This window comes from Xiphophorus hellerii, chromosome 3 (genome assembly GCF_003331165.1).
Source record: "Xiphophorus hellerii strain 12219 chromosome 3, Xiphophorus_hellerii-4.1, whole genome shotgun sequence".
NCBI lineage: Eukaryota > Metazoa > Chordata > Actinopteri > Cyprinodontiformes > Poeciliidae > Xiphophorus > Xiphophorus hellerii.
Window position 1 is genome coordinate 31,195,853 of NC_045674.1, and position 25,831 is coordinate 31,221,683.

Here is a 25,831-nt window from a genome sequence, read left to right on the forward strand (position 1 = left end):
GCTTTCTGACCAAGGTCCTCAGTCAACTGGCTTTATCAGCCGGACTCCAGTCAAGTTGCAGAAATGTCTAAAGGACAATCAGATGAACCTGAGCTCAGTTCTGAGTCTTATAAAGAGTGTGACTACTTATGCATGTATTATGTTTGAATGTTTACATTTTTAAATTATTTTTTCAAATATCTGATAAGAAAAATAAACCTTCCACTTCTATTTTAATAAATGACTCAATGAACAATGTAGTTTTTGACTCCTTGTTACCACTTATTATACAACATGACAGAATCTTTTTCAATTAAAATGTATACACAATTTTGTATTTGTTTTATTTTTATTAAATGAAACAAATGCAATGTACTACAGTACTGCATGATCTAGAACATAACTAACACTAATTATACATGGGGAGGGATGAAAATAACCAGAAGAAACAAGGATAGATAGATAGAGAGAGAAAAAGAGATACAGAAAGAGAGAGAGATTGATAGATAGATAGATAGATTGATTGATCTTCCTTTAATGATCAAACACTCATTCTTGTCTTGTTAATCTGGGCGACTTCATTCAGGTAGGCGATGAATAACTTGGTTCCTTCGAGGTAGTTGTATCTGCAAAATAAAAAAGTCTGTTTTGTGCATTTATTAAAATTATTCAACTCAGTTGCACATTCCTTTGATTCGGACTATGCTATTTTTAACAACTGCACAGTATTTTATTTATTAATTTTGCCCTTACTGTACAGTGTTACTCCTAAATTAATTTTATATATTGTATTACATTTGTTATCTACATGTGTGATTACCTGTCACTTCCCTAATATTACACCAGATGTTCCCCACTGTGGGACAGTAAAGCATATTTCTATTTAATCTTTCATTCAGAAACCTCAGTGAGTTTTCACATGCATCTACATAAGAATGACTTCAAAGGAGGTAAACTAAACTTTTAGAACCGACTGACCAAGCGGCTGAAATTAATCTGAAAGAAAATCTGTGGAGTCACATAAGGGCACATAGCTTCCAACAGTGTCCTTGGGCAAAAGAGACCAAAACTGAAAAGAATTAAGCTTATCTTGTGAAAAAAAGGAAATTAGGCATGAAGTGTGTAAAACCTGCTCATTTTCTCATTCTGGGAGTGCATTCCATCATCAAAGCCTCCAATGGGCATCATGATGATGCTTTTCCTCGTCACATCCTGGAAGGTTCTGGCAATGGGGATGGTCCCACCTTCACGGATTAGATCAGGATCCACATTGAACACTGAAAGAGAGCCAATATGTATCATGTATGTATAACTCAAATGCAAAAACTCTTTGTCTATTGTATGTTCTTCAGAGTTGGAAGAAAAAACAACAAAGCATTTTCAAAAGCCCTAAATACTTTTACAATTTCACAAATAAGCACAACATCTCCTGTTAGGTTAACAAGCTTATGTAAAGCCAAACAGTTCAGGTAGAAGAGAACTGAAGTAAAACATATAGCTGTGTGCAGTACAGATAATTTTTTTTTCTACCTATAATGGCTCTAATAGGCTGTTGTAGGATCCAGTCCCTGGAAAGCTGAAGTAGCTTTCTTACCTCTCTTGATCGCTGCCTTTCCAGCTTCATACAGAGGGTGCTTAGTGTCAGCCAGCCAGGGCTTGGCCCCAATCACCATGGTAACTTTCAGTTTGTTAGGACTCTTTCTCTTAGCAAACACAGAGTGAAGGTAGTCCGTCACCTAAAGCACAAAAAGGAGACTTTAATAAAGCAAAGCACTACATAAATCAACACTCTAAAGCACTCATATATGCTACCTGTTTCTTGACCGCTGCTGGGTCCATGTCAGGGACTTGTCTTATTGAGAACTTAGCAGTAACCTTAGCAGGGATGACCGTCTTTGTGCCGGAGTCAGAGAAAGCCCCCTCTATACCATGGATGGAAACAGTGGGGTAGCGCCACCTATGCGCCAACAAGTCCACCTTTGGAAGAGCAATACAGAGGCAACCCCTTGTTGAGTCGGGAGAAAACTGGGGGGGGGGGGGTTCCGACTTGACTTTTTACTACCTTGTTGTTGTACATGAGGTGGCTGACGCCAGTCTTGTTCTTGTAATTGTCCACGTCAAACTCGATATCCTGATACATTTTCCATTCTTCATCCGACAGAGGAGCCACTGCTTCCCGGATCCCCGGAATCAGAATCTTTCCACTGGGGCTGATGAGTGTGTCTGAGAGAAAAGTGACCATAAAACAACTCAGGATTTTTTTTACGATTTTTCTTGTAATTTCCCCCAATATAAAACATTAGCTGAGGAAAGCATTCAAATATGACTATTAAACCATAGTTTACGATAACTGGTAAGTTATATTTTACATCCCTGTAGAGAAATTTTGACCCATTCATGTTTGCAGAATTGTTTTAATTCAGTCACTTTGGATTCCTCCATCATCCCAACATGCTACAGCATTTTACTCAGTTTGAATTTGACTAGATCATCCTAAAACTTCCATTTTGATTTCAGCTAAGACCGTCATAGTATCAACACTACGTTTGACTTTTGGTGTGATATTCTTTTTCTGAAATGCAGAGTTAGAGTCAAAACAGATGTAACGGGACACACAGCTTAAAAAGAAGTACCGGTTTTTCCTCATCAGTCTACAGAATATTTTCCCAAAGGTCTTGAAGACTGTCAAGATGGGGTTTTTTTGTGAAGATGAGACAGATCTTCGGTCAGAAGTTGTTTTTGCCCTGGAAGTTTCACTTTTCTGCTACTTGTCCTTGTTTTCTTGATTTGTGGAAAGTGGTTCTACCTTGTGGTTCTCTGGACTCACTAAAATGGTTTTCTTTTTAGGCCAGTAGATCTCTGTATCTTTGTTTCTTATCTGCTCTTTGCCTTCTTTATTAGCTTTAGATGTGATAGGCTGCTTTTTAACGTCTTTTAGCACATTTCATGTTGACAGCAAGATTCTATTTAAGTGATGTTATTCTACAGGTTTGGGATTAATTAGGTCTGGGTGTGCTCACTGAAATTAAACTCACTGTTTTTAGAAACAACAAGTTTTTTTTAACATATCAGTTAATTCCTGATTTAACAAAAAGGGGTTGCAATGACTTTATCAAAGGGTGTTTGGTTTAGACAGACTTTTCCCTTAATGAATGAAATCATTGTCTGAAAACAGTTTTTCATATTGGCTCATGTTATCTTTGATAGCAACATTATTTGACTGTCACAAACATTATAGTGTGAAAAAAAGAAAATTTGGAAACCAACGGTAGCTAAATACACCAGATAATTTACTGCAACAACATATAGGTTTGAAAATTTTTTAACAATGATGATTTCTTACTGAAGAGATTTGTCAGGAGGCTCTTGATTTTATTTTTAAATCTGACAAAAATGTTTGTCCACATTATAAACCAATTCACTTCTAATTTCCTTAACTTAGCTAGCCATTTCTAAACACGCAAGTATTTTAATGGATGTTTTCCTTAGAGATCAAAGGGTACTGCTCCTTTAGCCCTTCAGCTAGTTCACTGGGGACTGTCTTGATGAGAAATCTTTATTCTTAAAGGAAAACAGCTGCGTAAACTACCAAAGGGAACAGAAAAGCAAATGAACAGGGCAAAGTGTGAGGATCAAAGGAAGACGCCCTTTAGACCCACCAAGAATGCCAATGAGGTCAGTCATTGGTTCGATCACAGTGCCTCCATAGACACCAGAATGTAAGTCTTGTTTAGGGCCTTCAACCTACAAACACACAACATAGTAAGAATCAGATACAGAGAGAAACGAGTCAAGAAAGAATTCTACAACCTCTGCAAAGAAGTAGCAGTTCCCTCTGGTGCCATAGGTTAGGGCTGGCCGTCTGCTCAGCCAACCACAGTCAGAAATGACGATGTAGTCCACATCGGAGAAGAAGGTGTCTCTCTGCGCCAGGATCATTGCATCCAGGCCGTTAGAGCCTGTCTCCTCCATACCCTCAATGAGAAACTTCACATTCACTGGCAGGTCCTGGTGGATACCAGAAGTAGAGTTTAAGAACAAATGCAGTAATTGTTTGACATACAGAAATATAGCCATTTGAAGTGAAAACTATGTTTACATAATACATAATGTTGTCTCTATAGGGGTCGGTGTGTTTTCTCTCACCATGCTGAGGGCTTGGTAAGACTGAACGGCGTGGATCCAGGCCAGAACCGGAGCCTTGTTGTCTGATGTTCCTCTTCCATACAGATTACCTGAAGGTACAGTGCCATAAAACATATTTATTTATGACACTACAACTAGAATTTGCTGTAGGTCAGGAAAATTTAAATGCAGATCACAAATGATGTCATGTTTGAGATGTTTCAAACAGACATAATAGGTGTCTTTGGACTGATGTGTGAAAAATAATTCCACAAGAAGAAATTATCATTTAATCAGTTAAAAATCAGGTAAAAAGCTGTATATAGAACATAAAGGTGACTACCGTTGATATCTGTCAGGTTGTAGGGATTGGTAGCCCAGCCGTCCTCCAGCTTCGCCGGCTGAACGTCCACATGACCGTAGACACACACTGTGTGTTTGCTGGGGTCACTCCCAAACTGAGCTGTCACTACTTTTGGCAGTGCTATTGTTTGTCCACTTGGAAGCTGCATTTACAAAGGCATGGTTGGTATTCCCACATTTCTACAAAATGATACATTAGCCACCTGATTTGGAAATAATATGGCACAATGTGAACCAGTATTAGGGGGTGTTGATGTGTGTTTACGCATTTGGCAGAAGCTTCTATCCACAATAACTTACAAATGAGGATATAACAATAAAGTTAAAACAATAGCTAATTCAAATTCAAAATTCAAAAATACTTTATTGATCACAAAGGGAAATTAAATGTTGTAACTCATTCATTCAAATTCTTCAAAGAGTTATTGTAGCTGTTGATGGCTGTTGGCAGGAAAAACGTCCTGTAGCAGTCTGTCTTACAGTGAACTTAACTTAACCCCCTGCCATAGCCTCCTTTCTGATCAAGTTCAAAGTACCCCACTAATTCCACCTTTCACTTTATTGTTCTTGTTGAGGAATAAATGTCGGATCATTAACTGGTTTTCCATAAAGTGGCTGCCACTGGGTCTCAGGTGGAGCAGAAATGAAAGGTAATTGGTGAGCAAGGAACACTGAAAGGCTGCATGTTTAGATTCAGTTTGAATATGGGATGCTTTTATCCAGAAGGTGATATTGTAAATTGGGTCAACGTTTGAAAATGTTTATGAACCTGCTGTTAACTGTTAGCTCCTGGCCTTCAGAAGGTTTGTACTTGGCTGTTCTGGTAAATCAAGCTGCAGTTTTGTCATCTCAGGTATATTAATGAAGACATAAAGCTGTCCAATAGAGCAACCCCTGCAAAATTTTTATTAGCCTACTGAAGTAAAGACGACAAACTCCAAATTCTTAAAGAGAAGTTATAAAAGGGAATCACTTTAGCAGAGACCTGGGGGTTTCGTCACTGACCTCTTGCTCTCCGATATCGACCAGTTGTACCATTCCTCCCATCAGTCTCAGCTTCTCAGCCACCAGCTCCATCATGCGGTGCAGGTCTGGTCTTCTCAGAATGTTGCTCGAGTCACTTTCAATTGCAACCCACTCCCTCAGAACCTGGCGCACAAATCAAAGTCTCATTGTGAATGAGCTATAACTTTTAATCAATCCAAAGAAAGTTTATGTTGATATAACAGAAAGTTATTCTGTTGAATAAGTGAGGTGAGTCCTTCTGTAAGCAACTAATACTTCAACAAATCACAATTTTCTTCTTTCTAACTTTTATGTCAGACCTGTCCTCACATACCTGTGGACATGAACTATGGAGCACTTTTATGAAACAGAACTCAAACAAATGAAATCCCTAAGGAGAACCTGCTGTCATTGCGCACTGTGGTGGAGACACAACCATAGCCTAACCATGAGGGTGAGGGGAAGATCCTACAACAGAAAACCTGCTCCCACTTTTATTTGAGCTTATTGTTTATAGGTGCAAAATGCTTGCATTCGCTGGACCCAGTGAGTGTGGTTGATCAACATGTAGACAGAGCAATCTGTCTACATTGCTCTGTAGACAGAGCAATGTAGACAGAGAGATGAGGCAAGTAGTATGTCAAAAAGATGAGCAGTAAGATGGAGAATCAGCACCATCAGTGTTTCAAGTTTGTCACCTCAACATGTTCTTCCTGATGGTCATCAACGTACTGCGCCAGCTCGGTGTACGGGAAAGCTTGGCAACAGGAAATGACCAGCAGGATGAAGGGGACGGTTTGAAGATTCATCTAGTGGAAAAATGAAAAATCAAGTGATAGTGGGAGTAGCTTGTTGGAAAAAGAAGTTATCACAAATCATTATAAATTAATAATCATTACATCATAATCTAACTGAATATTGAAGAAGTTCTAATTTAAAAATCAAGCAAACAGATATTCTGTTTGATAATTGCTCAAATAACTCTGAGCAATTATCTGTACAGTGGCTCTCAAAGGTGTACATACCTTATTGAACTAACAAAAACTGAAAAAAATAAAACAGGTGGCTTTCATAAAACATAAGAAAACTTAAAACACATTCTGTGCCCTAAGCATACAAATATACTTACTCATTGTTGTTCTTAGTAGTTAATATTTATTTCATTTTCCTTTTAAATGTGACCATCACTACACAGCTTGCTTGAAGATCCATTTTCTGATTACTTCATTAGGATTTAACTGAAGTGCAAAAAAAAGTATATTTATTTTAAAAAGAAATTGTGTTGGTCTTGGTTTCAGACTCTGCAGTTGGTGTTTAAATATTGTCAATAAAAAAAGTGTTCCAATAACACATTATCTAGTAATATTTTCTAATATCCTGTCAACTTTTAACATTTTTGACACAGAAACATGCAGGCTGCTGGCTGACCACCCAGAGCACTTCTAACACCTCGCTTAGCAGGTTGTCAGTGAAAACAAGATGCAATATGAGACAACAGTGAGGAAAACAAGAAACTGGTCAAGGAGGTTGCCATGAGACCAACAGTAGGACTAAAGGAGCTCCAGGAATTAAAGTACTGGTTGTGTCCTACATGGAATAACCTGTTTCCTCCGTATGTAGTGGTTCAAGATTGAAAGATGGAAATCTTTTTTTCCACAGAATAATCAAACACACTTTCATGACAGTGAGAACCTTTGGACCACAGATCCAAAACATCAAATTCACAGAGAACAGCTCTGTGCACCTTTGCTGGGAAGTTGTAAAGAGAGATTCTATTTTAAGGCATTAGACTCCATATCATTCCAGATTTGATGGAATGATGCAACCAGAGTCCAGAACTGAATATGGCAGGAAATCTGGGAGGTAAACAGCGGATAAAGGAATTTGTTTCTATCTGAAATATCTGCAGAACATTTGAAAAGCCGAGTGGGAATTCTCTGATTAAGATGTGACATCCTGACTGAATCATAAAAAGGTATTAAAAGATGTTTCAACAAATCAAGTTTGCATCCAGGTATTTTTTTAAATCTATGTAATGTATTTGTTTTCAGTTGAATTGTACAGATCATATGTCAATTTAAAGGTGGAGAACATTTAGAAATTATTTGAAACCTTTAACATCTACAATAGCATTTTAACATGGATATGGAAACATTTTAGATCCTCTACAACCAGCTGCTCTGCTGAGTCGCTCCATCTCACTAAGCAGCTTTTAAACAGAACTTTTGCAACTTCTGCCTGATCCCTCTAAACCGTTAAAAACTTTTCAGCTTTATCTCGCTATAGATTAAATCTTATTTCTATTTTTATGAACATATAATATCTTCACAATATGAATATATTTCCTTACCTTCTCTTAGATCCAGTGGAAACAGTCTTATCAGGCCCAGCAGCTGTGGCCCCATGTTGCTGGTGGGACATTTATACACATTCCCTCATGCTGCACTCTTACCGGGCCCCGGGGTCACACTGTCAAATGTTTCCTGACATCTTGCCAAGACAGCAGACGGATGCCTTTCTTTTTTTGCTGAGAAAGACAAAACTCCACTCAGATCTATTGATCTTGCTCCAAGAATGTGCTCTAAGGATCGACGGTGGGGGGTTTGTGTGCATGTGTGGGGAGAGGTGCTCGGAAGGACAAAACATCATGTGAAACTCCTAATTACTGTGCTTCCACACACACATAACAAGTTGCACAACAGACGGCCCCCTGAACTAAACCTCAAAGGAACAGCGTTTCTCAAAGGGCAATGTGAAATCATGGGAAATGATAAATGGACCGAACTTTTCCATCATATTGACCACTCATAGCATTTTACATTAGAGTCACATTCACCCATTCGCACTCACAGATGCATACACATTTATACACCGATACACAATTGTTGTTTTCTGTCTCAGGAGGCACATGACAGAGGAGAGGAGGTGCTGTGTTGACTTGGTTCCAGAATGGAATAAACTTTGAACTACTTGAGAAAAATTGTGCTTTGAGTCGGGGGACAAAATAAGTGCCAGTACTCCTCTTAACATCATACATATTGTAGGACAGAAACATGGGTGATATTTTGCATATAAATCTGTCTATTGATCTATAAATCGGTGGGTTTATTGTACAGAAATGATAAAGAACACAAAAACAAAACCAGTTCTTAATCAAATCCACGAGTGAAATTCAACGTGTCATGGAGCCACTTAACGGCAAGCCTCATTGTGTTAATACTGACATGAAAAATAATATTGAAAAATAAAGATATAAAAACCAATCACAGAAGTGATAAGTCCTTTATTACAATGATTGTGTAAGGTTTTGTTTTTTTCTCTGTGTTCAGTTAGGTTTTTGTGTGAGTCTCCTGTTGTCCTGTCTACCCCTTGATTGTTCCCAGCTGTGTCTCGTTCCCTGATTACCCTCTGTGTATTTAATGCCACCTGTGTTCCTTGTTCTTGGTCGGGTCCTTGTCGTCTTACATGCTGTCTATTACGTTCTTGTCTGCTCCCGCTCATCTGTGCTGCCTGGATTATTGTATTTTTTGGATCATCTTCATTAAAATCATCACTTCTTCATTCCAACCTGGGTCCTCAGTGTCTTCCTCACCACTGCTAACCGCACTTTATGACAGATAGTCTGTTAAAAATACTTAATCCCAGTATTATGAACAGAAGGGGACTATACATATACATAGTAATCACTCTTAATATCTTTAACACGGTTTAATAAAGAATGTACTGTTAAACCAAAAATATTTACAAATATTTTAAAAACAGCTCACAAAAACAAGGCATTTTGTTCATTTGGTTGACGCCAAGCAACAGGACTTTCTTGTGGTAACTACAGACTAAACTAAAGCATTTTCAAGTGACGTTTTTTCTTGTACTGCCTTTCTGTAAATCAAGAGAAGTGACTTTGACAATGTGGTGCATCTTTATCTTAAAAAAACAAAGACATAACCAATGACAACAAGTCAGAAAGAATGATGATTATCAGTGTCAGGGTTTCCCCTCTATGCCCGGTGATCTTTAATACTACTGGCAGTGTTAAAGATGCATTAATACATCTTTATATTAAAGAATGTTAAGCTGACAATTTATGTGGTTTTAGTAGCTGTTCCATTTCGTGGCTATTAAGGTTTTTAAATAAGCGCCACAAAGACAGTTTTGCTTGCCCGAACTTTATGGGACGGGTTTTTCTGCTCTCAGCGCAGATGCGTGCATTAATTCTAGCTGGCTGTAGATAAAACATTTCATTATGTGCAGTTTGGTGTCACTGCAAACAAATAAAATAAAAATAAACCCGTGTGCTGCGTGACGATGAGGTGAGCGTGAAAGCTCCTCCACGGACAGAACCACTGGCTCACTAACGCACCAGCTAAGCAGGAATTCAGACTTTATCAGCGCAGACCCAGAGTCAGCATGTTGAGACTAAACGCATAGGAGTAAAGCCTGCTGTCCTGCCAGGCTTACGATACACTGGGGGAAACCCTGAGTGTCAAATTATGTCTAATCTTCTGCAGTGTCTTTGCGAACAATGTGTGCAATGGTTGACACATTTGGAGGTTGCTGTGTTGAAGCTCCAGTATCTCAGCTCTCAGCAGCTTCACAGTGCCTTGTGATGGAATCACAAGGGCAACCATGTTCAGGGTTAGGAGGTGGTAGTTTTCATCAAATGATGATGACGTAACATTTCTGACCAGCTCACGCGACACAGCAGTTTTCGTAGAATCTGCTACAAATCCTGCTGTATAGACCAGAGCATTTTCCACCAGATCACCAAACTTAGTTGGAAGATAGCCATGGCCGCACACAACAGCTGAAATGGAGATTGTTACTCTTCAGCAATTCAAGCAGAGGACATTTGAAGGTGACAGGTACACGTCATCATGTTGGGCAGCCACATTGCCTGTCCCACTAGGTGAGCCACCACATCGAACCATCAGACGTCCTGGAACTGGCATGCAGATGGATTGTTACTCCAGCCACCTAGATTACAAAACGGGCACATCATACAGGAATTACTTATAAGACAAGACATACAAAGACATTCATTGAGTATATTTTCAAAGTTTATTGTAATTAAAACAATAAATAAACTGGTCAACCTTAAGGCTACCTTTGTAATGTATGTGGATGTGGGAGGGGCAATTTTCCAGTGTCCCGGAGGTACTTGTATGCCTTTGGACTGTGCAGATGGAGTGTGAGGGCAAACTCTCTGTGCTCCTTTGTGTACTCATGGCCCTGCTTTTCCAAGAAGTCCAGCTGAAGATCTGAAATGTTAAGAGCAAAAATGAAAAACCTCTCCTTCAGATAAATAGCTGAGGATGTTAAAAAAACAGTAGTTATATTAAATAAATTAGAATATGTGTTCCAATGAGGCTCATTTGTCAGATAAAAAGTACCTTTTGAAAATAGACGACAACCCGAAAGCAGGTATAAGACAAACTTTTCATTAAGGCTACATCTCTGTATTAAAAATGTTTTTTTTATTGGTCTGATGTTAATGAATCTTGTGTGCATTAACTGTAAGCAGGAAATCATAATTAACAGCAATGAAGGATTTTTAATCTATGTTTAGATAATCTATATAAAGTGTTTCACTTAGTGTTAAAGTTCCTGAAATAAATGGACTTTTCAATAATTTACTGAATGGGTCTTTAATATGAATTTCAAAGAGCTAATTTCATCTTACCTGAGTATAATTCAAGCCTCTCTCTGAGCTTCTTATTTATTAGTTTCTTGTCACTCAAATCCCCCAATAGAGACTGAACTGTGGTCTTTGCCCTCTTTTCTCTGGCCATGGCGTTTTTCTTTTCCCGCTCTAGACTTTCCACTCTTACCAAGGCTTCCTTCAGTTTAGCCGCAACAGCGGAAAGAGAAGCTGGCAAGGCGTAGCCATGATCCTAATAGACAGAGAGATGAAGATCACACTATGTGATCTAATTGACTGCCTTCAATTGTGAGTGTGTTTAATATGAATGGTTTGAGAGTTTAATATGACCATGACCATTACAATATCATATTTAAAATATAAATACTCACATCATTAGACTGAGGTTGCGGCTGTGAGGTACAAGTTTCTGTGGTATCCTGAGAGGCCACAGACAGGCTAGGTTCAACTTTTATGGAGGTTACTGTCGTCCTGCACTTTTCTGGCTAAAGTGAAGAAGCATAATGATTATGAACTTTACAGTATATAGCTATCTGTACACATAAACAAATGGAGGAATGAGTATCTCACCCTGTCCTGTGAGTGATGATACAATCTGTACATTTGTGAATGCTAAGAGACTTAAGACGATACACCTACTCTTTGGAGGTCAGCAGGGAAGCTGAAGATTGATGGAATAGCACCATCTCTCAGTCGGACAATCTGACCGGTTCTGTCAAAATCCTCCTGTTTAAAATGCTCACTGCACAGCACTGATGAATCACTTGCAGTGAATCCCTCTCTCTGCAAAGTCGCTTCCCACTTCTTCCTCACATTTTTGTCTTTGGGAAACCTTCAAAACGAAAACGGGATATTTGCAAGTGCCTACACGAAAACATTGTTCAAAGTAGATTAGTCTTATTTTTTCATTATAATGTTCTCCCTGTTTTACTACTTTTTATTTTCAATTTCTTATAACTTTACTTCAATTAAACTCATATTTTGATGCATTTCTGTTAATAATGAATCAAAACTAATGAAAATGTGAATAAGCTTGTTTGAAAACTGTTCAGTCAGATGTTCTGTTGTATGAATGGTGGGCATGAGATATTGGCATCTTACTGTCAGCTGGGTAGTAGCGATATTGATTCTATTACATTTACTTGAGTAACTTTTAAAAAAATATATTGTAGGAGTTTTTTACTAAGTTGTAGTTTTTACTTTTACTTGAGTAATTTCACTATCACTACCCTTATTGAGTAGAATTTCTGGATTCTCTACCCACTGAATGAAAAACAAACATGTTTTAACCAAAAATTCACCAGACTAAGACATACACCCACAGTTTTTGTTAAAAGTTTCACATATTTTATATTGAATTACTGTCATTTTGGTCCTTAAAATGCCAAAATTTCAGGGCGTGCCGTGGTGGCGTAGCGGTTAGCGCGACCCGTATTTGGAGGCCTTCAGTCCTCGACGCAGCCGTCGTGGGTTCGACTCCCGGACCCGACGACATTTGCCGCATGTCTTCCTCCTTCCCTGTTTCCTGTCAGCCCACTGTCATATAAGGGACACTAGAGCCCACAAAAGACCCCCTGGAGGGGTAAAAACCCCAAAATTTCCCCTTAACTTTATATTTTGGTCCATCTGATGATGTTTAAATATTAAATGATTGATAATTTGATGAACTACTGTGGAAAATTAACCGTTCTCCATGCGGAGACAGTGAGTTGAATTAATGAATTCCATACCACAATATAGCTGGTCCATTTCACATGCCACCTTTACAAGGTAGCAAGTCAAAATGGCCCCCCAGATGGGGTTGTGATCTCCTTTGTTAGCCTCTAGTTACGCCCCAAAGAGTTTGTTCCCTAGCTCCTAGTATAATATAATCTTATCCCTGAGGGTGTTTCCTAACATGACATTTCTTTTAGCTTAGCAACTAGCTAACAAAGATAGAAGGAAAACACAGAATTATTTATTCTCAACACTACTCAGTACTTGAGAAGACTTGTTTACCAAATACATTTTTACTCTTATTTGAGTAGTTTCTTGGATGGCTACTTTTTACTTTTACTTGAATAAAAATATGTTGAATTAGTGATACCTTTACTTGAGTGCAATTTTTGGGTACTCTGCCCACTTGTGCTTAATGTTGATACAGTGAAAGAATTAAATATGAATCATCTGTGACACACCTGTGTAAAGGTTTGATGGTATAATGTCAAATTCATGACAAAAGCCGAGAAAAGCACCATTTTAATTTCCCACGAGCGTGTATTACACTCCATGCGCGCATTGAACGTCCCACGCACGAACAATTAAAAGTGACCAGCGCTACTGCAGCAAATAACTTAACACACATGCACGAGATGCAGCTCTCTCTGCTTTCAATGCATCTACCAGGTTGCTTGTGGACTTACTCCTGTGAAATATTTGGTTAACTTTTTTTTTTCAAAACTTGAAATTATACTCTTTACAATATATCAGCGCTGAATAGAGGTGTACGCATCAAACAAAACGAATATACGACGCTGAACACAGAGAGGAAATCCGTAAGAGATTTATAAGTACATACATGCATTACATAGTACAATGTAAGTTTCATTGTGTAGCTGATGCAATGAATGTCTACATTCACATACCTCACTGATTTTAAGTGTTTTGCTGTTGTTTTTTAACCAAACTTTCCCATCATAACATTTCAGCTCATTGTAAAATGCAACAGTGTATTTGATACACTTAAATGCGATTGTACCAGTAATAGCAGAAAATTTATAAGGCACTCAGAATTTATTTTATGTGTACGGTTTTCAATCGACGCATTCTTCCACGTTTATCTTACTTGTGAAAAGTTATCCCCCGAGTCCTAACGTCAACAGTCCGTCGATTTGAGCAAAGGTTAGCCGCACAGTACTGAGGCATCTTGTGATGTTTATGATTTAGCCAAGTAGGTAGGACGACCGCTCCAAGATGGCGGCCGTATTTCCCATAGAAATGAATACGTAGACGCCTCATTGAGCGCTGAGTCCTGCGTTACGTCACCGCCATCTTGTATGTGGCAGTAGAGCGATCGGAGCTCCCTAAATCATGTGCTGTGCGGACTTGTTTCAACCGTTTTACAGTACAAACTGGATTCACTGGCATTACCTTTCATAGATAAGGATGAAAGAAGTGATTGGAGTTCTCCCAGTGTGACCAGCAGACTGAAGCCCTGCCTGGAGTTCTGGCCAGTGTTCCCAGTATAATAAATAAATGTGTTTTATTCTTTCACTTTTTGTGTATTTTTAAATATCTCAATCTGAAGTATTAGATTCAGATTGAAGAATTAATACATGTAATGTAATGAAATAAAAATAATTTACTTTCAGAATTATTTTCACTCTTTGCTGTCAATAGCAGAGTTGACATCGTACTGTAATAAATATTTTTTTCCAGAAAAAAGTAAGAAAAATATGTAGTTTAATGTTTGACAATGATTGATTTATCAAAGTCATTGTCAAGACATTTATCAATAATATATAAAAAAAAATAAATACAAGAAAAGAAATTGTATTGAAACGTTAAATGTACTTTAAATATGGAATCATTTAAATATGTTCTTTAATAAAACATTGTAAAAGTGTGAATCTGTTCATCAATGTCAATATAAAAATTATCAGAATAATTTCTATCAAATAAAAACACTGTGCTCTTTATTCAGAAATCCCCCAAACCAATTAAATAATCACATCAAAAGTTAGAAACTATGTCTTTAGTCATTTATTTGATTACCAAATATGTGTGTATGTGTGTGAGAAAATGTGTCAATGACAGGTATTAACTTAAAATACTTTGTAGAACGGCACTTTGAAGTTCGGTCAATTTACTTGTATTAGCTGACTGGCTTATAGGCCACATCCAATATGGCGGACGCTGTGACGTATCGCAGCAATGGGCCGACCCGCTCCACGAGGCGTCTACGTATTCATGTCTATGGTATTTCCTGCCTTCCAACAGCCAATGGGATGCAGGAAATACGACTATTTTCTGAACCAGGCTCCGCCCACATGGAGTAGTTAAGGCGTTCCTGTTTTTATTCAAGTTAATCTGAGTAATAATAACAATTTAATACTTATGATTCAAATTTGGTCGTTCTTATAAGTGTAAGTTTTATAAATTTATTTATTTTTCCTTTTTTGTTTAGTTTGTTTTTACGCGGCAGGTCAAAGGTTACAAACAAAATGGCGGAACACCAAAGCGCTGCAGCTACAGTTCTGTGAGCGTCTATTTTGATGTTACAGAGTCTCTTTTCTGTATCAATGAAGTAACGGTTCCATGTCGTTCAACCCCTCTTCGGAACTAATCGCTTCTCTTTATTATTTTATGTGGAAATACTTCCGCGGAGTTCTTACGACGGTCTCCGGGTGAACACATCTCTTGGGGAGCCCACAGCACAGCGGCTTGCAGCTGCAGATCTGTCCGCTGTGTGATGAGTTTTCTCTGATGGTCTTCAGCAGCTCTAACTGAAGAGCACCATTACGGATGCATGACTTATTCAAGCTCTAATCAAAGATGAACAAGAAGAAGGATAAAGGATTCGAGAGTCCACGACCTTTTAAATTATAAGTATTCTGTTCTACGTTGCAAGAAATCAGAATGAAAGAAAATTGATTTCCAGTTGTGTTCAGAATAGTCACCGTGTTGCATGTTGCTAATATTTACTAGTGTTTGTCACATTACTTACGTGTTAATATTATTTGGTTATTGCTTTTACGACCCATCAGGTGGTGTGCATCAACAACATCAATTTCCAAAGGAAGTCTGTCATTGTGAGTACTGTCCTTAGTGGGGGATTTTTACATTCCAGGTCTTGAAGAAGACCAGAAAAGGGGCAGCATTCGTTTTATCCATTATCTATTAATCTTTTTATCCATCCATATGATTTTCCCCTCATACTTCTGTCCATTTGCTTTCTTACAGTCTAGTTTTTCAGGTTAATTAATTAAAACCTTCCCTCTGAAGGAATATTATCCATAAATTCATACTTACGGTGGCTTAGAAGGTTCAACAAAATGCAAAACTTCAACACAACAGCAAATCCAGAAGATGCCACTTTAACCTAACACACAACACAACAACAAAAGGCCACAACACAACAACAAACAGTTACAATGGATGTTATGCTTAAAAAAAAAATCCCTATAGTGGCCTAGGAGGGTCAAGAAAATGCAAAATCCACAACGGAATTCATTCAACAAAGGTTTTGATAATGTTTACAATAACTATAACCTTTCTGATCTGACACACGATAATTACATTATGCAAAGGAAAATTACTAGTTACATATTAAAATAGCAAATATTAATCCCTATTTTCAGTTTGAAATGCAGATGGAGCAGCAAAAACAATTTTCTAAGCTTCAGTAATAATTTCTTTTAATACCTTTTAAGTATTTCTTTTTAACCAGATAAATGAACCTCAAATCATTTGTATTTTTCTAGTGATAGCAGTGACTGACCTCTGCCTCCTCACTGTGTCGCAGGGTTATGTGGAGCTGACCATTTTCCCCACAGTGGTCAACCTGAACAGGATCAAGTTGAATAGTAAACAGTGCAGAATCTACAGGGTCAGAGTCAACGATCTAGAAGCCCCTTTCATTTACAACGACCCCACCCTTGAGGTGTGCCACAACGAGTCCAAGCAGTAAGTAGAACCAGAGCTGTCACAGAAAGGGAACCAACAAACTAGTTTACGCTTTAGTTTGTGGAGTTGATGAGTTCTGTGTGATTGGATGCTATTGTTTCAACTTTTAGCCATTTTATTGTTTTGTAATTTTGATTTCTTCCTGTCTTGATCATTTTGGCTTGCTATGTAAGCTATTCCTAGTCTGAAAACATAAAGTATTGTTTGAAACCTGTGGCCTCCTTGATAATGTGGAACATCCTTCTTAAGTAGATTTCCTTTAATTGAGCTCACCAGACAAACTAATCAACCCAGCTCTCTGAAATTAATGATAGTGATTCAAAGAGCCCTGACACAGAATACTATCTATAAATTTAATAGCACAACAAAACATTTTATTTTTATGACACCTAAATCCAATTTGCATAATAATTTTTAACACGGTGTAATATATAAAATTGTAGTTCCTGCTCAGAATAATGTATCTCAGGGACAGAGTTGTAACATAAATGTGGGCTTCTGAAGTTAAGCACAGTGGAGGAGCTGTGGTAATGTGGGAGTTTGTTGCAGGGAAAAACACTGTTTAATTCACAATTTTCCAAAACTATATTTGTAATTTTGACCATAGGTGGGTTTAAGCCTCTGCTACCATCTGTATGAAGTTGTTAAAGACAGTTTGTGTTCTACTGACACATTCCTGCCCTTGTCCAGCAGCTTATCTGAGCTGGAAATGTTTGGACAGCTTTCTGAATTAAAGTGCAACTGCTAGATAATAATGTTTTTCCTGAACAGACGGAACCTGAACTATTTCTCCAGTGCCTACACAGCGGCTGTAAGTGCTGTGGACCCCGACGCTGGGAATGGAGAACTGGTGATCAAAGTTCCCTCTGAGCTCTGGAAACAAGGAGATGGTGAGATGATGTCTTCACATTCTCATCACCCTGTCAGAAAAATGACTGAGATCGTTTTGATAATGACTCGTATCACATGTTTGTGTTTGGGTCCAGAGCTGAAGGTGTTAAAGGTTTATATTGAGTTTTCATTGGACCAGCCCAAAGGGGGTCTCCACTTTGTTGTTCCTGATGTGGAAGGCAGCATGGCAGAGAGGGGGGCCCACGTGTTCTCCTTTGGATACCAGAACTCCACAAGGTTGGACATTAGTGCAACATCCGGATTATCTGAAGTCACTTCAGTGTAACCAGTTATATGTAAAATTGACTTTTTTGAGCTTCACATCATGTTATAATGTTATTCACTCATCAAAAACATTCCTGGAGTGTTGCTTTGATTTTTTTTTTCATGCATGTTTGAGAAATTTTTTAATCTCCCGTGGCAACCATTCAGTTGTGCAAAACGCCTGGGTGGAGCTAGCCCTGCCTTCGAGGTGCTACTCCTCCTCAGAGCTGCAGTTTCAGAGATTCCACCTCAAAGAGCAGCCCTCCCCAGTGATTCCCTTAATCGGCTCCTTCAGACTAGCAAGCAGCAATTAGCAAACACATGGTGGAACTACTCATCTGCTGAGCTCATTATATGAGTTACTTTTCAGTAGATTGTGGGTAAAATTGTTGTTAATGGGTTAATAGAGGAGCCATAATGACTACATGAAGGTGACGTTTTAGAAAGAGCAGGAGTTTTTGGAGAGACGATATCTCAATGTCAAGGCATTAAATTATGAAGTCAAATTTCTTTAAATCATATGTGACATATAGCATTTTTATAACAACTGAAGGTAGCATGGTTACTTGATTGTACAGTAAAATGGCACTATTTGTCTGGAAAATACATAATACTTCCCCTTTAATAGATTGATTATAGAAACAAAACCTGGGAATTCTTCCATCTTTGCGGCCCCTTCTGAATCTTTTCTCTCTCCAGGTTCTGGTTCCCCTGTGTGGACTCCTACTCAGAGCTGTGTACATGGAAGCTGGAGTTCACTGTAGATGCGTCCATGGTGGCAGTGTCCTGTGGGGACCTGGTGGAGACCATCTACACCCATGACATGAGGAAGAAGACATTCCACTACGTCCTCCCCATCCCCACTGCGGCTCCGAACATCTCCCTGGCTGTGGGGCCCTTCGAAATCCTTGTGGACCCCTACATGCACGAGGTGCGTACTCTGTGATCTGTCTGGATGTCACTGAAAGATGTCCAGACATTTAGTTCTCAAATTAATAGAATAGGGGAAAAAAACGCTTTTCTTCTTTTTCTATTGCTCATCATTGGGCTGCCCATCTCTGGAAAATCTTGTGAAACCCAGGAACTTCAGGGACTTCGCAACTCCCTGGTTGTTGTCTCCAAACCTGAAGAACCTTCTGAGAATTTAAAAACTTGATCAGGTTTTATCTAGTTAAGTCACTTCTAAATCAGCTGTAAATAGTCAACATATTTAAAATATATATGTTGACTAAAGATATTGATGACTATTTACTTTTTTTACCTACATTTCAATCTTCCCGTACCTTGTTTTATCTGGAAAAAGCAAAGTTAATTTTTTTCTTACAGTAATTCAAGTTAATTTCAGATCCATATTGTCATGTGGTTCTGATACCAAGCAGCCTTTCATTTTTTCCTGTCTATTCATAGATGTCTTTATAGTAAAGATTTAGGACCATTGTAGATAAAAGACACAAATCTTCAAAGGAGTAATTTTTTGTCAAAGAAACTGACATTTTTAGGTTAATTTTACACATCTACAAGGAAAAACGCTGATATTTTCTGTGGAAAAGAAGTAAAAATTAAAATTTTCTATATTGCCAGCATAAATTTCCAATGTTAAAACTAGAATATTGTCTGACATTGTAAAGTCAGACATTTGCAAGGGAGAAAAACCATGTAATTTCATGAGAAAAACTCAGAGGTTATCTAAGATTATAAAGTCAGACATTTGTGACAAAAAGTAGCAGAAGTTTTCTAAGATTGAGATGGAAATGTGAGGGATGCACTTGTGGATATTTTCCAGAGTGTCAGACATAGATCCTTGAATGGAGGTATAAAACGTCCGGGTCCAGTCTGATTGCAGCCATATGTCAGCTTCCTCCTCACTATTTCAGGTGTGTATTCTGGATCTGGTTCGAGGCGTTCCTGGTGAGTCTGGTCCCAGGAGATGTATGATAAATGAACAGAACTCAGGTCTACCACTGACACTTAAACTCAAATGCACATCTCTTAAATTTACCACTTGAACGTTACAGGACCTCTGGAACATTTTATTTCAAATATCTGAATTTATAATTTCTAAAATTGTATATTTTTTTTCTTGCAAATGGATTAGGATTAGGGAATATTCAAGTTTTTTCTTGTAAATATGTGAAATTAATCTCTAGATTAATCTAGTTTTGAATGAGCCTTTCTGTAACTTCTCCTCATGACCACTAGATGTCTCTAAACACCAGTTGTCAGATTGAAGTTGAAGTATCTGAGACACAACTGTCCGGGTCCCAGTTCCAAGCCCTCTGTCATGCTCCTGTCCTCTGCAGGTGACCCATTTCTGCCTGCCGCAGCTGCTCCCTCTGCTCAAACACTCCATGTCCTACCTGCACGAGATTTTTGAGTTCTACGAGGAGATCCTGACGTGCCGCTACCCTTACTCCTGTTTTAAGACCGTGTTTGTGGACGAGGCCTACGTTCAAGTGTCATCCTATGCGTCGATGAGCATTTTTAGGTTTGCATGGAAACAGAGGTCTCGTCTGCAGATTGTTCCATGTGTTGTAGGTTGTTATTCATGCAGTTTGCTTTGTGTTTTAGCACCAACCTGCTCCACAGCCCTATGATTATAGACCAGACCCCTCAGACCCGACGCTGTCTGGCCCAGGCCTTGGCCCAGCAGTTCTTCGGCTGTTTTATCTCCAGAATGTCCTGGTGAGGCGTAACTTGTTTCGTTATGCGAGGACAGAACCTCAGACTAAACAAGTGTTTGTATTTCACCTCTTTTCCCACCAAGTCCACCACCATGACTCAGCACCATACCGCCTCTCCAGTGTGGTCATCTTAGGGTAGTTGCTCCAGAGTCTCTGGAGGTTTAAAGCATGATGTAGTTGGACTCTGAGATAAACCTTGTACACCACATGTCTGCATAATGGATAAGAACTGTCAGCATTTCTTGGAGGAGTCTTGTAGTAACATGTAAACAATCCTCAGCAGAGGCTGACCTTCTTTTTCAGCTCTGCTACCATTTAGCCCTCTTTAATGGCTGCTGTTAGGAGATTTGCAACAATACTCAAGGTTTTATGGGTTTTTTTTTGTCAGTATGAGAAATCATAATCTGTCCTCTCTATGTACCAGATTGATCGCTATGAGAAGCTGTTTTATTCACAGACACTGAGCACACCTAAAGTTATGGGGAAAGGATGCCTTATAACAGGGGCTGACACTTCTGACCACTCCAAAAGCATAAAGCAGACTGCAGCTGAGGGCATTCTGGGTAAATAGAACCAATACAAACTCATGAGTCAAGCAGTAGTGAGAGAAATGGCTCATGGTTTTTTGCCAAAAAGAAGAGAAAATTTCTAAAACAAATCTGATGCCACTAAAGTTTTGTTTACATTTTCTTGAAGTGGGAAGTTGTGTTGTTTCCTTCAATTGTTCTTGGTGCAGCGCCCCCACAGGCGGGGAGGGGAACAGGTTGCTGAAAGGTTTGGTTGGTTTGACACAATGCAGTGTGAAAGGGAACACCAGCAACTGAAAATGGAACAGATACTGCCACTTTGCTCCCCAATTGAACAGAGTCTACCGGACTATCAGGTGTGAAAACACCCTAACAAATAGAATATCACTCCATATATTTCCACATATTGTAGGAGTGCTGTCTGTGCCTCCTCATTCATTTTCTCCTTTCCTCTTCATCCCTCATTTTGTCTGGCCTTGAAGCAAACATCACATGTGGTGGGGCCTTCCCTCTATGTGGTGTTTTATGTTCAGCAGGCTGTTGTCATGATTTTTAACAGCGTGCCACTGCTGTTAGCAATTTCTCAAAGCAGGGGCTCACTGGGGCCCTTAACTGAAAACAGGCCAGACTCATTATCCTGTCAGACGCAAAGAAAAGCAAAACGGCTCTTTACCACACCCATCTGCGTTAACTGACAAATGGAGGGGATCTTTGTTAGCTTGAAGGTCTCCACACGCTTCTGTGTGTCCAGGAACACAAGCTGCTTGATCCTCGCTGACACACACACATGCGCTGCTCTCATGCTGTTTCTGACTCTGTTGTACCTCTATATTCCTCTTAGAGACATACAATTTTCACTAAGCTTCATAGAGGACAGCTGGTTTGTAAACAGTCTACTCCAAAAAATGAAGCTGTTGATTTTTGTTTCTTTGGGGTTCCTGAGAGAAAAATGATCCATCATTGTGAATGATTCAGCAGTTCCTTGAACAGTACGTCAGCATATTCACGAGATTCTGAAGCACATACTGATGTATGTAAAGAGTCCTGGCAGGCTGTAATCAGGATCAGAACAATAGCAGGGTTTTGGAAACTGGGAGAAAAAAATGAAAGTTTATGTTCATACCCAAATTCATTGGGAAAACTATAAATTCTTATTTCTCGCTGTCCAAAGGTGAGGAAAAAAATAACATTCAATATATTGCAGCATCAGTATAAAGAAAACCATTCAACACTAACTGTATAAACTGAAATATGTCTATAGATGTGTTTTTGCTGATTACTGAACTAATATTTCTGAGAACTGTGGATCCTCCTGAAGTCTTGCACCACCGATCTCTTGCCACTGCACCAGTGGAGACTTGAATGCAGTTTTAAATAGTGAAATGAGACTAATAAGGGAATTATTCACAGGTTGTTTCCTGGTTGTTATGGTTTAAAAGCGACAGACTGCAACTTCCAGCTGTTCGAAAATGTGTAGGTAGAGTTGATTTAAAAAAAACTGTGTTGATTCCTTCCACTGGAAAGGAAGAGGGAAAAAATAAACTTTGACCTGGATTACAAATGGCTATATGAAGATACCTTTAATGACACATTTATAATGCTTACAGTCTGAAACTGAATTATTATCACTTCTATCTCAGAGGAAGTTTGCAATAAACCACAGATCTTTTGCCTTATTTCCACTGAGCGGTACGGCATGGTTTGATGTGGTTCAGTACACTGTAGCCCCTTCTGCACAGATGTGCCTTTAACTGGTTCTTTCCCTGTCAGCCCTGGCCAGATTCGTCTCCATTTGCAGATTCTGTGCGGTTCCTCCGCATTTTAGGAATTACCTTAGGAACAAGCTGGGCCAAGCTGGGTATTGTGCGCAAGTGATTCGATTGGCAGCTGACTAGTGGTGCACCGATTTATCGGCCAGCCAATTTTCTTAATTTTGGGAGATTGGTAATTGGTCTATGTTTAAATGTGAAGCCGATCTTAGCCATTGATCCTACCTGCCTCAACAAATGTTGAAAAATCAACCACTGTCCTGTTCTAATATCTCCTGAGAGAGATTTGACTGTTAGCCTAGTCCACCAGGTCATGTCGGCACATTTACAGTTAACAATAGTCACCCAATCTTTGACAACTTTGCTATTTTTAGTGACATTTCAGACAAAAAAAAAAAGGTATCTACCAGAATTTGAATCGGCAGATCAGGGTTTTTACAGATTGGTAATCGGCAATCAGCCAGAAAACTGCTAAAGGTTCACCCCTACTGCAGACTGCATTTGTTGATTGGCCAGTGGAATCACACCACTGGATGAGTAAAGGCAACACTTGCAGAAAAGGTCATACAGCGTTGCATCAACTGGATGGGGCGATTCGTAATGAACGGATAAATCGAGAGATTTAGCAGAAACTGACCGCCCAAGGGAACAGCCAAAATGACATCATCATGGCGTCGACCACAGCTCCTGCATGCTTACAGCCCGCCCACGTTCCGGCCCATATTCTCGCCCACATAGTGGGGAACACACCGCCAATAGAGAGACATCCATCTTGGCTAGAACTGAACCAGAAATTAACCGACTAGAATTAGACTTGACAATAGCGTTGTTGTTTTGAGCACAACTGTGGAACTGTTGACTATTATCCTCTTAGAAAACTATTTTGTTTGTACTTTGTGTGTCTGCAGCAGAGTTAGTTTTCCAGTAATAATGACCTCCTAATGAGAAACTTTAGAAAAAATATTTCTCAGATATTTTCCCCCAAATCTAAGGCTGAAAATCTGATTCTGTGAAGCTGAAAATAATGAAAACATGACCCAGTAGTTATACCCTCATCCAAGGAGGATAAATCTCTTTTTTGTATTTACTCATGGTAAATGTGTAGATAAAATCAGCTCTGGTAATAAAAGGCAGCCAAGGTTTAGCACAGCATGAAGCGGTGAAACCACCAAGGTTGAATCAACCTATTGTGCCTCCTTTTAACAGGCTAATAAATCCATGATGATAAAATTATGTGAGCAGTGTGTGTGTTGTGTCAAAGACTGCCACAAAAATACCCAAAGGGCAAAACCATCTTACAGAAATGATGAGGCAGCTCAAGTGTGGCCTTCATTGATTCTGAGTTGCCTGGGATGGGGAAGCTAAGCTGTGTGGGCTGAAAGGAGATGGAAATGACAAACGAAGTGTTTTGGAAACTTGACTTCACATCATCGCATTAAAGCACATGACCTCATAGTCAGTGCTGGATTATCAATGTGAGGTCACTTGGTGGCTATTAAGTCATAAAGGAGCTGATTCACTTCCAAAAAATGAGCAAATGTGTTCCAGGCACGTCAGACTGTGTGGTCATATGATGATTTAGGATCAATGTTCTGCCTGTTGGTCCTTAGGAGGAATAAGTTGCATAATTCAATTCATACAGATTGAAATTAGAGCTACAAGTAGCTACAAATTATTATAGTTATTAATTATTCTGATGATTAATCAGATTTTTTTAAAATGACACAGTCTACATATTTTTCATTTAGTTACTTAAAATCTTTTTGTACAATATTGGCACTACATTCAAATATGAAAAATAAATAATTCAATTTTTTTATTGAAATAAGAAGATAAACATTTTGTAGCCTAAAATGGAATAACATAGCATTTACAACCTGGTGAAGCTAAAACTAGGCCACTTGAGGAGTTTTGGCTAAAACCTATTTACTGATAACGGTATTTTTATTGCAAAACATATATTAGTGCAAAACATGTATTTTGTATAGTTTTGACTTGGTTACTGTTCTGAATATGTTGGGGGTATTTTTTTCAGCATATTCCATTTTGTGGAGTCTGTATACTCCAGTTAATGATTAATTGATTACTGTATTAGTTGACGATTATTTCTATAATGGATTAATCACAATTAAGTCGATTAATCGTTTCAGCCCTAGTTCTTCATGTTCATTGTTCACATTGACATTCATAGTTACACATTCTGAACTCAATTCTCAACTTCAAGAACTACTTCTCCCTTCATTTCTTATTATGCCTGACAAAAAGTTTGAACTTCATGTCAAAGGCTTTGGTGGCTTTTTTAATGTAACTGACCATAATTCAGAAAGGAAATATGGAGAAACTGAAGCACAGTGATTACTTTCTGAGTGCATTCCAATGCTTTTGTCATTAAAAAGCAAAAATGATTAAAAGTTTAAATGAAAACGGTCCCAATTTGAATATAAATGTAATTTTGGTCACTTTTAACCGTCTTTTCGCCATCCCATCAAGGCAGATAAGTTTTGACTTTTTTGAACTGTCAAAAACACAGACTACTGCTGTGTAACTGTACACATATGTTGCCTTGGAAAAGGGCCAGGCATTAGCAATCACTGCACTTTTGCTTATTATTCTACACCAAAAAAATTCTAAAAGGCTTATTATTCTTTACATAAGGGAATTAAAACACTACAATCACCCTCTTTAAAATCCTGATTCTGTTGAGGCACAGTAGCCTAAAAATTCTTCAATCACAGACTACAAACAAGACAGACTACATTTGTGTTAATTGGACTGTTGCTTCCTGAACGCTGGTCTGAGAAGACTGTAATATTAAATACAAAGCAAAGCAGAATGTAACTATCCAGACTTTACTCCAGAAAAACAAGTATATACCATTTTTTTAACAAGTTCAGGATGACCTGT

At 38.6% G+C, this 25,831-nt stretch overlaps 3 protein-coding genes and 1 long non-coding RNA gene across 4 annotated transcripts in view; 2 read left to right on the forward strand and 2 right to left on the reverse strand.

The window, feature by feature from the left end:
- The window catches only part of LOC116717391 (uncharacterized), a 38,812-nt gene extending 34,609 nt beyond the window's left edge, over positions 1 to 4,203 (forward strand). The window contains exon 5 of the long non-coding RNA XR_004338734.1: positions 4,104 to 4,203. This is a non-coding gene — a long non-coding RNA (uncharacterized LOC116717391). The remainder of the gene's footprint in view (positions 1 to 4,103) is intronic.
- Positions 307 to 7,983, reverse strand: cndp1 (carnosine dipeptidase 1). The gene is made up of 12 exons (XM_032558745.1): positions 7,823 to 7,983; positions 6,171 to 6,281; positions 5,473 to 5,616; positions 4,448 to 4,610; positions 4,126 to 4,214; positions 3,790 to 3,987; positions 3,639 to 3,723; positions 2,042 to 2,202; positions 1,792 to 1,956; positions 1,574 to 1,715; positions 1,109 to 1,256; positions 307 to 605 (listed from the first exon to the last, which is right to left on the reverse strand). The coding sequence occupies exons 2-12, from the start codon at positions 6,279 to 6,281 to the stop codon at positions 521 to 523; spliced, it is 1,491 nt and encodes a 496-aa protein (XP_032414636.1). The 5' UTR covers positions 7,823 to 7,983; the 3' UTR covers positions 307 to 520.
- Positions 7,984 to 9,155: 1,172 nt separating this feature from the next.
- Positions 9,156 to 14,240, reverse strand: LOC116717390 (THAP domain-containing protein 6-like). The gene is made up of 6 exons (XM_032558746.1): positions 13,956 to 14,240; positions 11,771 to 11,963; positions 11,503 to 11,616; positions 11,153 to 11,363; positions 10,577 to 10,730; positions 9,156 to 10,446 (listed from the first exon to the last, which is right to left on the reverse strand). Exons 1-6 carry the CDS (start codon positions 14,126 to 14,128, stop codon positions 10,434 to 10,436), a joined length of 858 nt encoding a protein of 285 aa, XP_032414637.1. The 5' UTR covers positions 14,129 to 14,240; the 3' UTR covers positions 9,156 to 10,433.
- Positions 14,241 to 15,315: 1,075 nt separating this feature from the next.
- The window catches only part of taf2 (TAF2 RNA polymerase II, TATA box binding protein (TBP)-associated factor), a 29,641-nt gene continuing 19,125 nt past the window's right edge, over positions 15,316 to 25,831 (forward strand). The window contains exons 1-8 of the mRNA XM_032558867.1: positions 15,316 to 15,714; positions 15,867 to 15,921; positions 16,635 to 16,795; positions 17,567 to 17,685; positions 17,782 to 17,923; positions 18,650 to 18,881; positions 20,251 to 20,435; positions 20,519 to 20,632. Of these exons, the coding sequence (XP_032414758.1) occupies positions 15,665 to 15,714; positions 15,867 to 15,921; positions 16,635 to 16,795; positions 17,567 to 17,685; positions 17,782 to 17,923; positions 18,650 to 18,881; positions 20,251 to 20,435; positions 20,519 to 20,632 (1,058 nt within the window). The 5' untranslated portion in view covers positions 15,316 to 15,664. The remainder of the gene's footprint in view (positions 15,715 to 15,866; positions 15,922 to 16,634; positions 16,796 to 17,566; positions 17,686 to 17,781; positions 17,924 to 18,649; positions 18,882 to 20,250; positions 20,436 to 20,518; positions 20,633 to 25,831) is intronic.